We start from the raw sequence: 12625 nt of genomic DNA on the forward strand, positions 1-12625 counted from the left end.
TTTTCTTTTGTTTGTTTTATTGACAAAACACGACTCAGATCCTTTTCCAGAGCAAACGCATGAACACAGTTGACAGTTATGCTTATTCTAGAATCCAAAAACACAAACTTTAGTCTTTCATACAGAAAACAGACAACTTGATTTAAAAAAAAAAAAAAGGAAAAACTATACAAAGGTTCAGACTAAGAGGAGGCATCTTCAGACACGGTCAGAATGAGACTTTTTGCTCTATGATGAAGAGAGAATCAGAATTTCCTTATAAAAAAGTGGGAAAACCTCCACCCCTGCTGTCGTCTGCGGGGCGGGTCACGGTGCCCCTCCTGCCGTCTTCTGAATCTGCTCTTTGAGGATGAGGATGCTCTGCCGCTGCTCTGGAGGCAACATGGCGATCTGTTCTGGGGTCAGCTGCAGGACTTGCATGATCAGGGCAGCCTGGAAAAGGGAAGGAAACATGTCAGACCAGTTATGCCGTGTCTATATCGAACTATATTCTCCTGTTTTCACTCTTGACACTATTTTCTTTTCAGTAAATTAAAAATGAATTAAAAAAATGTGTTCGCTACATGAGGAAAGTGACGAGTAAATGGCAGCAGGTTGAAGCGACAACTGGTTTCAGAGCAGGAGAAACAGGAAAATCTGAACATTTCTTAGACAGGAAATTCCTGCTTCACGGTGAGTTCTAGTTTCTCTTCCCTCCAGCATTTAAACAAGGTAGTTGATGACGGGATATTCTATATCTATCTGCTGTTTTAATTGTATATTTATTTGTTCCTTTGTCTGAAGATATAAAATGATATTCCCATGGAGGTTATTCATAGAGAATCCAAGGCCAGAGGTCAGTCTGGGTATCAGTCCAATAACTAAGCCGTTAGTCTCTTCAGTGTCAATAAGCCACAAAGGAGAAGAGGAACACGGGGCTGAACACGTGTGTGCTGTATTTTCAGAAGCTTGCGCTTGTTTTGTTGAAATGAAAAACACCACACGCTTCATGAGAGACTTGAAAGAGCACGGAATAAATATAAGAAGAGAAATTTGATGCAAAAAAGACGACCAGGTTAGCTAAAGGGATGTTATGTAATCTTTTTGTCAAGGTCTCTTTATCAAAGTCTAGATACAGACACTGTAGTGAAAATAATGTTCATTAATATCCAAGTTGAGCAGAGGGAACACTCACCTTCTCCTGGTCCTGTGAGGAGACCTGGCTCTGCCCCGGACTGAAGCCGCCTCCTGACGGGGGAACACCGGCCATACCAGGACCCTGCAGGACAAACACAGCGGCAACATCAACACGAGTACTTTAGGACGGTCCCCAAAACTGCGGCAGTATGTTTAAGAAAGGCTTTTATCAGATTTTAAAAAAGAAAGAATGGAGAGCTTCCATTTGTGTCCAACTACAACATTAAAACCAAACAAAGACAGGGACAGAAAGGCTCGGCGGTTACCGGTCGTGCAGGTGGAGGAGCGTTTGGACCCATGCCATGAGGGACGGGGCCTTGCATTGCTGGAGCCATGGGAACCCTCTGTGCAGTCACTGGCCCGCGAGCGTCCATCGCCCTCGGGTCACGGCCTGCACGATGAGACAAAACCCATATCTTACTGAGAGTCACTGATGTGAACATGAGGCATCAAACTATTAAATCATAGATCGCTGCAGCATGGTTTTAAAGACAAATTGTGACGCTTCGATAATTGTTTCCTGATCTAATCGTAGCCCTGATAATTAACCACTGATGATCACAGCAGTTACCTCTCGTTTCCATTGGAGGTCCCCGTGGCTCCATCATCGGGGGTCCTCTGGGGTCACCGATCATGTTCCGTGGTTCACCCATGGGTGGGCCTCTCATGTCCATTGGAGGTCCTCTCATGTCCGGCGGTGGTCCACCTGCCATTGGTGGGGCCATGTGTACAGGGGGGGCCTGGTGTTGTGGTGGAGCGGCCATGTAGCCTCGACTAAGAGTTCAGACATGTCTTATGTAAGCGTTGGCCAAAGTTACAAATTTACTCTTTTTTTTTTCCCTTTTCTTTTTTGTTAAGGAAACAAGACACATTTTTGTGGTTGACATCTTTTCAGGAAAAGCCTCTGAGAACTGGAACATTTCCTTCTGCTGCTGCCAGAAAATAGAGACCGAACGCATCCAGTAGACCGTTTTTTATGAAAGATAACGTTTTCATGTTTGTAGAAAAGTCAAATATTTGGTATTTTGCTAGTAAGAAAATCACTTTTAAGTAGTAGTCATTTTCTGATGTATTAATGCCATTATGTGAGTATTAATGTAATGTGATAGGACTGTAACGTCTTACTTGGGGTCTATGACCTCTCCAGTGACAGACAGAAGGGTTCCTCCTCTGGGGTCATTGGGACCATCACCCAGCAGGCCTCTGGGCGGGATACCACCAGGTCCTGAGAGAGAAAAGCACATATTCAAACAAACAAAGACACAACTGTAAAAGACGCATTGTGTCTTCTTTTTTTTTTTTTAACTGACCAGGAAATGTTTCATGACTAATCCAATAGCATGGGCTGGGAAGTCACACACAATCACAAAGAGGTGAGTGTTTGCCTCAGGTCACAGTAAGGAGTTTATGAAGACACGGGGGCGATGTCACAACACACAGGGAATCAGGCCAGAGACACAAAAATGTAGGAATAAAGTGGGAAAAACCTAGTCTCACATTAAATTAAAAGGGGTTTACATCATGACATAAACCATGCGGTCTGTATAAGGTCAAAGAATATGCTCAATAACCTAATTGCCTCACACGATGAAGGGCAGAATAAATCACAGGGCAGGACACCTTCTGAATACAGTCCACACTTACAGTAAGTCTGTACACAACAATGCCTGGCATAATATTCGTTTCCTCAAATGTTGCATCACATTAGGCAACATCAAAACTACACCTACACAGCTGTTTTCTGATTAGACCTCTTCTTAATGACTCTGTGGGCGTGGCCAAGTTGGGTTTGACTGTCGGCTCTGCTACAACACCTGCTGAGGTGCGATGACTCATTCACCTGTAAACATTTTTATTGATTTTTTATAATAAATATGATAAATACCTGACTCAGACTAATTTACAGCGTCAAATACTATACTTCATACTGTAAAGCGTTGGTTAACTTCCTCAGGGAACACTGCCCTGCTCCAACACACCTGATTCAGATGAACAGCTCGTTATCAGGCTTCTGCACTAAGCCCCTCCCACCAGAGGAACATAGACACTTGCATGCAATGTGACCTAGAGCAATCTTTCCATCTCTGAAAGGCTCTGGCTTTTTTGTTTTCGTTTTTATTGTGCAACTCTATTTTAAACTCCTCTTTCACAGTAACACACACAAGAGTATATGAGGCTTTTTTTTTTTGTCTTTACCAGATAATGGAAAAGAGTCCTTTGCCCTTATCCGGCACCCCTTAAACTCATTTTAACCCTAACCCTCAACAACGACATTTCTTAAATAATACTTCTTCAAATTTATCATTACAGATGGATAGACATGCAGCCTGATCGCCATGTTTCCCTGCATTACATGCCAGGGATGTATATTACAAAAAGCACATCTGCACAAATCCTGCAGGCTGACAAAAAGAATGAGCCAGCCAGCCTGAGTGGACAACCTGCTGTGCTGAGCTGATGAGGCCCTGTGGTGCCATTTCAGCTTCCTCTACAGAAACCAAAAGGTGCAACATAAGTATCTAAAGAGCTCTTTTGTGCCAACGACCAAAATGCATTGCAATTCAGTCCAACTAGTTAAAGAGTTTCTTTAGGGGCTGAAAACCTGGTATCTCTCTTTGTATTTCATGTGGAGGTGACTCTGCTGCTATGGATTACAATGGAAACACAGGATCACAATATATGCTTATTAATCCCCAACCCAGTCTTTTTTTTTTTTCATACACATACTGAACATCAGCTGTATTTTATAGTAAGAAACCCCAAGAGACCCATTAACCTGCTCGTTAGCACAAATATCTAATCAAGAGAAACTATCCAGTGATCAACAGCTGCCTTTTTCTCACCAAGAACAAGCGATAATCCGTTTAAATGTACTAGATTAACTAAAAGGTTGTGTGAACTATTTGTTTACACTATGTATGTGACATAGACCTTAAAAAATGCTTCACTTAAAAACACACTAATCATGCAATAGCGCCACACCTGAGTCTGTAGGCATGCAGCATTATCTAATGACTGAGTGCCGCTTATGCCCCATTACATAACCTTTGCATAAACAGGCTCGACAACGGCTGAATGTGTCTCGACAATGCTTCGTTAAAGTGAACATGCACCGGCATGCCGTCTGAAAATAAATATTGTACACACAGCGAGTGCTACATTTCAGATCTGCAATACAATCCGACGACACATGCCCACTGCATAAAAGTCCCGGCGACGAGTGACTGCTGAACTGAGGGAACACAGCGATACCTTGAGGACGCTCGATGGCAGCTTGGCCAGATGATCCTGTGGGAGAATGCTGAAGGTTTCCTGAGCCAGCGTTAAAGTGAAAAGAGGGCAAAGCATCACATGGAAGTTTGGAGTGTGCACATGAAATTAGTCTTCAACACACACACAAAGGTGTGAAGAGGGGAACTAACATCATACACATACGACTTTCATGTTCTATACAGACTCCTTAAGAGTCTGGCTGAAAGAACCTCCACTGATGGTAAACCTCTGGTGACACCTAGTGATCTCAGTGAGACATGACGTGCAATGAGACACAAATTGTAAACGAGGAAATGTGTTTTTCAGTAGATAAATGGATTGTTTGCCTGCAAATCATTTACTTTCATGAATTTTAACAGGAGAAATAACTGAATGGAGGAACAGATCTTTGCTACCGCTAATAAAAACATATTGCTATGAGTGATGGATATTGCACAATTTTGCCATTGGGCGCCCGCGGCACAGTTCTAAAAATAGCAATGACAACATGAGGTGGCGCAGCTGCATGTGAATTGAGCCACGGTCGGCGGACATTAAGCATTTTGTGAATAAACTCCAATATAAGGCTGGTGCAAAGGACTGAGGTAGAGCTAGCTCGTTAATGACGGTCGATTATCGTGATCGCTCATTGAGCATGTGTGCAAATGTGGATCAGTACAAAGGCGTGTGCCTCACGGCAAATCGCTGACCACAAATTCACACCGCAGTGCTTTGTGTGAGAAGAATGACGCACTATCCTGTACAGATGAGGGAGAAGTAAAACTTTCTGGATGTTAAATAGGCTATGAGACTACAGGTAAATGTGTGTTATGCTGCTGTCAACTAAACTAACTTTGACATTGTCTGATTTTCATTTTATTCTTATTTTAATACGACAAATGTTAAAAAATTAAAAACAAACTTGCTTTATGCTTCACGAAGAAAAAAAACGGAAAAAGCTGAAAATACGGCTGATATTAAAACACAAATCATGCATGTTTTGTTTCCATGTGATTTATGTTATCACTGATGATAAATGAATTGCGACCATCTTGAGGAGTCAGCGATGAAATTAGTGTACGTAATAGAAAGCATAATATTTAAAATTTAATTGTTAAAAGGCCTGAAACGTGAACATGGTAGCCCTCCATACTAATCTCAATCTCAAAAAGGTTTTAAGTATTGACGTTTTCATTTTTAGAATATATCACTTAATTTGGAAAATGTGGTGCAGTTAATATAGTATCAAACCTTTAAAACCCTTTAACAGACCATCAAATGTTTGATATTTGAAAATGTCTGAAGTTGCTTTTGTATCAGTAGCAAAAAACATAAAAAAATAAATAAATAAATCGCAGACGCGTTTGTCAAACAAGACATAATCCTTAAACCCATCTATCTAAATGTTGTATTTATCAGTGAGACTCTTCTTACACAGACAGGATTAGAACAGACTTATGAGCTACAGCATGACAGCTGTGTAGCTACAACTGAGGAGATATGAAGCATAGAAAATGCATTTCTATACAAAACAGCTGGAGTAAAAAAGTGGGTTTTTTTGGATCAAAGTGATCAATTTGTGGTCACGTGCGATGAAACACCTCACACATTAACCATCAGCGACTTTTGCAAGTGATATTTGGACCATAGTGACGATGTGACCACAAATTCCCTGATGCAGGGCTGATGGTTACCTGGAGGTCCAACTGGTCCTGGTCCCGGTCCAGGTCCTGGTCCTGGTCCAGGCATTGGTCCTGGGACGACACCCATATTTGGGGGTTGCATCATTTGAGGGGCTCCGTTGACGTGCAGACCAGGCTGATGATATTCCAAAACATATCAGTAATTAACACAAAAGAACATTAACTTCATCTTCAGAGCCATGTTTACAGAAACAATGCAAGATATTGTGATGAAAATGTAGTAAAATTATAAATTACAGGTCCAAGTTCACTTCCAATTAACATATTCAGTAAATTATCGTAGTGTTGCTGTTGACTAGAACTGACACCTTTTTTCTACATAGGTGAACTTTTTCTGAACAAAAGTGTGTATAACGTAAATTTCGCTTGTTTTAGAGTTTAATGTTTAAAGAACAAACAAGACGGGAACCAGGGAAACTTGCACGAGGTTCACCGGTACCCACACATGAATTAAACCGTGGTCGTGGCCCTCTTATGGACTGGCGACCTGTCCAGGGTGTACCCGGCCTTTCGCTTTTGGATTAAGCGATGGAAGACGGAAAAAGAACGCACAAAGACACTTCAAACAAGTGAAGAGTGTTCTACTCACCACAGGCTGCGGCTGTGACACTGGCGCACTGGGCTGTGCAGAAGGTGGATTGACTGGTGGGGCCGCTGCGCCCGGTCCACTGGGAACCAGAGGCTGAACTGTAGTTTGACGGTGCAGCATTTTCTGTACATGAAGTGTTTTTTTTTTTGTTTTTTTTTTATAAAAGCATCAAAAACAGAACATGGATCACATTTATTGACAAATGACAAGGTCAATGATTTTATTTTTACCTTGCCTAAAAGCTGTAGTGCATGACTTATAGGGATTTTTGTTGTTATTTATGTTATTATTCTGCCTCTATTGGGTCTTCAGGGACAGAAATGATGTAATATTATTTGTATGCGGTGTCATTAATGTGAAAAGGGACTCGATCATGCAAACCTGACTGAGGGAGTGTGTGTATGTACACTAGTGCTGAGCAGTATGAACAAAAAGTGATATCAAAATTTATATTTTTCAAAAGTTCAACAAGTTTCACAGTACACAGCTGCATATTTTATTTTTTAATGGAGGACCATGAGTGAGTATTCCAGCAAGAGAGGGGGGGGGGTGTGTGTGTCTGTTAACGTAACAGCATAATTTCTCGGTACTCTAGGTGGTAGAGTAAATTGCTCATTGCTGCAATTACGACCATGGTTACATCTTCAGCTAAGCCCGTAGGATATGTGGTGCAGCAGTCAAAAGTGTCCCAGTGTTTACTCCATGTTTCGTTTTTCCGTTATCTGTCTTGATGGAGGCAAAAGCATAGTTGCCCAGTGACACAAGAACTAACATGGGTGGAGTGGCTCAGTGGTTAAGACCGGAACCCTGTGTGTGAAAGACATCATAGTTGCAAGTTCGACTCCACCCCTGGCTGATTGTACTCAATTTCATTGTAAGTCGCTTTGGATAAAAGCGTCTGCTAAATGACATGTAATGTAATGTAATGTAATGTAACATACTGTGAAGACGCATACTGAGAAATAGACTCATGAGGAGCCGATAGGCCTGAACTGTAAATAACCCTCCCCTTTTCTGTAGTTAACTTTCCCTAATGTCTGATTTTGAAAAATGCCAAGAAGTCGGTGATTAGACAAGAGAGCGGCGAAAGAGTGAACCAGTGATGCAAGCATGCACTAAAATAGTCAAAATTTGAATGCAGTAGCTGATGTTTTACACTAAAAGATTTGCACCTGGCTCAGATACCCATCAACACTGGTTTTCACCTGAATAAAACGTGGTTTTGTTACAATAATTTGAATCCAACAGACATCTGTTTACAAGAGTTAAGCACTAATGTTTTAAATAAAAGTCAGATTCATGTCATCTCTTCATTCTCAATCCGTCTTCTCTTACCAAAGCGATCTCAGGGTCAACGATCCGCATGACCACCTGGGCCTGCAGCAGGGCGTAAGCCAGCTGAGGGTTCTGCAGCAGCATGTTCCTCGCCTCCTGGGGACTGTTCTGCACACACAACTGGAGAGAGAAATCAAATTTTCATCAAATAGATTCATGAAATATTGCATGGAAAAAGACAGTGGGGGAAAAAAAGCAACTTAGTTTGCTTTGTGAGTTTTGACTTCTTGACAGGTTGAACAAAAGAGGAGCAACAATACCTGTGGTGTCTAGATCGTACTCTGATTCTTGAACATTCACAATCAGATCAGCATTTGGAGCTGTACTACTAACACAAGCTCCGGTGCAAAAAAAACTTTTCCAGTCGGGAGAAAAATGTCTGCAGTGTGTTGTCCCTCTAAGCTTAATGAAGCAGACTGCCAGCTGTGCAAAGATAAGGCTTCTTTGGCAGTGTTGAGGGAGGCGGGCCGTACAGCACATCCTTAAAGAGCATTACACTGTATATACAGTCATAGGAAGTTTAATTTGTATAATGTAATACTTTCAAATAGATACCCATCATTTAAAAGGTGATACTAACAATGTATGCATTCAGTAATCCTTCAGGAGCTCCAACCACAACGTACATTATCTTGCTGCCATGTGAGTGGCTGATTATTTGCATTAATGAGCAGTTGAACAAAATATACCCACAAAGAGTATATACATCGTGGACAAAGCCTCATGATTTATGATTCAGAAATTCACAGATGTCACCTGCAACCAGCTGTCATTCACAGTGATGTCTGGTGCTTTATCGTCTCGTGCTCCAAATGGGAAGATAATTCAAAAGGTTGACATCGCGTTCTATTTAAGAAGACCGGAATTTAACAATTTGAGACCATTAAGTGTCTACTGCAGGGTGGGAAGTTGGCTCACTTTCCCATAGACCGAGTTGTTCTTGCAAAAAGCAGAGTCAACAAGGTTATGATAGTTATGATAGAAAACATTTTTGTTAACTGAAATAAAAAGGAAAGAACTAGAGTTTAAAAAAACAACAAAAAAAAACATTAACTAACTGAAACTGTATTGTGTGCTTATAAAACTAATTAAAACTTCATAGCTATGCCTTTTCGGTTCATATGAAGTGGATTTATTTTTTTCTCTGCCGGCAATTTTGAAAGGTTGTATTTGAGACAACATTCTCATTCATTCATTCATTCATTCATAATAAAAATGTTTTCATTTCTCTTGTTTATAATGTAATGTAGGTGATTTGTTATGTAGTTAATTGGGTTGAGTGGGTTAATCTAAGTGAATCGAACCTCTAGTCTTTTATTGGGTTTATTTGTTTAGTCTAGTCTGTTTTATTTTTATGTTTTTCCTCCGATGGAGCTCTTGAGACTCCTGACTCACAAGCAATGTGATGTGTCTCCATCCATTATCTAGCGCTTTATCCTCTACTGGAGGGTTGCGGGGGGTGCTGTGCCAATCTCAGCTGAGTGTTAGTTATTATTTTTATTTTGTCTTATGTTATGTTTATGCGTCTTTAGTCTGTTGTCTATTTTTTTTTCCACACTAACAGCATTCAACCTCAACAGTATTATGCACATTTTGCGATGGTTGTTAATTTGTCCTAATAAACTTTTAAAATGGCTTCTTTTGCTGGGGTGTTAGGACACAATATAACCTTTTTGCACCTTGCACCTGGCAAATACTCTATATCACAAAAAAAACCTAGTGAAAAAATACCCAAACTATTATTACTTTGCTGGTGGCTAACTGCTACTTAAATCCTATTTTTCTGGGCTACACTTCACCTCAAACCTGAACACTAGGTCAATTTTTATATACGGTATATAAGTGCCTGTGACAGCATGACAGTTTCTGGTTCAGAGACTTTGATCTCTCTCCCACTTGCTGCTGTTCAGGTATTACAGCTTTCTTTGTTTCCCCAAATACAGATCAAGAGCTGTGTTAAAAAAAAACAACAACAAAAAACACAACACCATTCAGCTAATGGACCACAAGTCAATGTCTTAATTTGAAAAAAGTGTACTGAATTACTATCACTTACCTCGCCTTTTAAAACCTCCCGAGGCTGCCTAAGAATTCTGTTGTACTAAACACTTTGCATAAATTCATCAATGTATTACACAAATACCATTGATGCACCAGTTGTAAAGACTGAGACATTGATGCCAAGCACTAGGCATCATAACTGCCTATTACAGTGAAATCAGGAGTGGGCCGTTTTAAGTGCACCTCTTACCACCCAATTTAGCAAAATAAAGAGGGGAGGGAAAGCTCGATAAAAGTAATTAACTTGTGTCTAGAAATGCAAAGTTAATCAATTCAAACTGTCTAAAGGGGAAAGGAAGGGAGTTGGAAATCAAGCAATTCCTGTGAGACCTGCGTTGTATATGAAAATAACCCTCATAAGAGGAAACTCAACCTGTCACTCTTTCAAATCAATTTAAACCAACCTACCTTCATCTGTTTCATAAGTTCAAACATCTGCTCTGGCGGGAGACTGGCCACGGCTCTGCTGATGGACTCTGGAGCTTCCTCCGGCTGGATACAATCTCCATAAGGAGACTCGATTATGGGGGCTCCTGTTCCCAAACCTGAGTGTGACGAAAATGGCAGAAAACTGTAGCATTACACCAGAGTCTGAAACATGAATACATTCATAAAAGACAGCACGTCTGGCTAAAATATGCCAAAATTAAATAAAACACCTACTTTTGAGCTCTTCCTTGTTTTTCTCGCTGGCTGCGTTGTCCACACGGAGAGCCCGGCCACTGAACTCTCTTCCGTTCAGGTTCCGCATGGCACTGAGGGCCGTCTCCTGGTCTTGATATTCACAGAAGCCATATCCCTTTGGCTTCCCTGTCTCCCTGTCATACACTAACCTGAAAACAAGAGGATAGAAATCATGAAGACAGACCCGATGGTAAAATTTAGACCAAGACAACTGGGAAATATTGTTAAAGCTATTTAAAAAACGACATAACTGTGCAAGCTTAAAATGTGAATTTGATCAAGAAAAGTCTGACAAAGTGTGTGATGGTTCATGACAATAAAGCTTTCTGATTCCAATTGCACCAGCTGGACATCATACTAGGGAACTGGAGAATCAGGCATTTGCTTTCTCAGGTATTTCCTTTCACCGCACCCAGTGTGGTCTTCCACTGCTGTAGCCGGTCTACTTCCAACGATTGATGTGCTGTGCGTTAAGAGATGATCCTTTGGTTTTAATTAATGTGTTTATTTGAGTTGCTGTTGCCTTTCTATCATTCGAAACCAGTCTGGACATTCTTCTCCAACATCATCACATTTTCTTTTCTTTCTCAAAACAATCTCTGTAAACCCAAGAGATGGTTTCTGAAATACTCAGACCAGCCAGTCTGGCACCAACACCCACAATATAATAACAGTCATTTATTTAGACATCACACCTCTTCCCCCATTCTAATGCTCAGTTTGGAGTTCAGTTGGTCATCTTGAACATGACAACATGCCTAAATGCATGGAATTAGTGTTTTACCAATTAGTTTTACCAATAATTAAAACAAGCTGTCTGATTTTTCATCTTAAATGTGAAGGAATATTTCCTGAGTTCTTTGCTCCATATAACAAATAAATAATTCAAACTGATCTATTGTGATTCATGGACAAAACAAGACATTCAAGAACATCATCATTTCCAGGTTTAGTAAACACTAATCAACGTTTTACATAACTCTAAGCACCAAACAATGGGATACAACCAAAAAAGGGAATCTAATCGACACATTAATCCATTATGAAAATAACTGTTAATTGCAGCCATTATACGTAGGGAGTTATACATGAACATAAAGAGGTCATACTAAAAGCATCATACAGTTGAATCAAGATCTTTTGTGTTTGTTTTCACCCAGAAGCATATATAGTTCACATTATAAAACATACGGACCTCCAGTTTGAGACCCCTGGCTTAGAGAAACAAATAAACTACTATATTAACAACAGTAATAATAATAATAACAATAATAATAATAATAACAATAATAATAATAATAATAATAACAATGGCGTGCACGTAATCGATACGCTTTATTTATGTTTATTTAGTTAATTGAGATCCTTGGATGTGCTCAGTGTTTGATTCACAGTTGAATGGCACTCTTTTCACTCACCTGAAGCTGACAACAAGTCCCACTTCAGAGAAGATATCTTTGAGCTGTTCCTCAGTAGCTTCGTACGGAATGTTTCCCACTAACACAGACATGGACAGAAGAAAATAACATTTGAGTGGAAAGAATAAAACAAAACTTTAATTTTAAAATGTGCTGTCCCCCTACCTCCCTCGTTGTCTTGCTAACACAGTTAAGTTAGCAAGCATTCATCCGTTAGCTGCTACTTTTCCCCGATGTTCTGTTTAGTAACAGGTCAAACGACTCAGGAGTGGACGCACACTTACCGAATACGGATCGTAGCGAGCGGTCCACGGCTGGGTCTCTGTTCGCGGCGGCAGCGGCGGCTGCAGCGGCGATGGAGGCTGCTGCTACATTCGCCATTTTGGGGACATAAAAGAATGTGACAC

At 40.5% G+C, this 12625-nt stretch overlaps 1 protein-coding gene across 2 annotated transcripts; it reads right to left on the minus strand.

The window, feature by feature from the left end:
* cstf2 (cleavage stimulation factor, 3' pre-RNA, subunit 2) lies at positions 1-12625 on the minus strand. 2 transcript variants are annotated; one of them, XM_044039925.1, is made up of 13 exons: positions 12503-12625; positions 12219-12297; positions 10780-10949; positions 10525-10661; positions 8056-8175; positions 6721-6843; positions 6123-6246; positions 4429-4488; positions 2302-2401; positions 1748-1950; positions 1443-1567; positions 1175-1258; positions 1-432 (listed from the first exon to the last, which is right to left on the minus strand). In XM_044039925.1, the coding sequence occupies exons 1-13, from the start codon at positions 12597-12599 to the stop codon at positions 307-309; spliced, it is 1548 nt and encodes a 515-aa protein (XP_043895860.1). In that variant the 5' UTR covers positions 12600-12625; the 3' UTR covers positions 1-306. The 2 variants fall into 2 exon arrangements, with proteins under 2 accessions (XP_043895860.1, XP_043895861.1); XM_044039926.1 differs by lacking the exon at positions 4429-4488.

The sequence above is a fragment of the Solea senegalensis genome, linkage group LG12 (genome assembly GCF_019176455.1).
Source record: "Solea senegalensis isolate Sse05_10M linkage group LG12, IFAPA_SoseM_1, whole genome shotgun sequence".
In the NCBI taxonomy this organism is placed as follows: domain Eukaryota; kingdom Metazoa; phylum Chordata; class Actinopteri; order Pleuronectiformes; family Soleidae; genus Solea; species Solea senegalensis.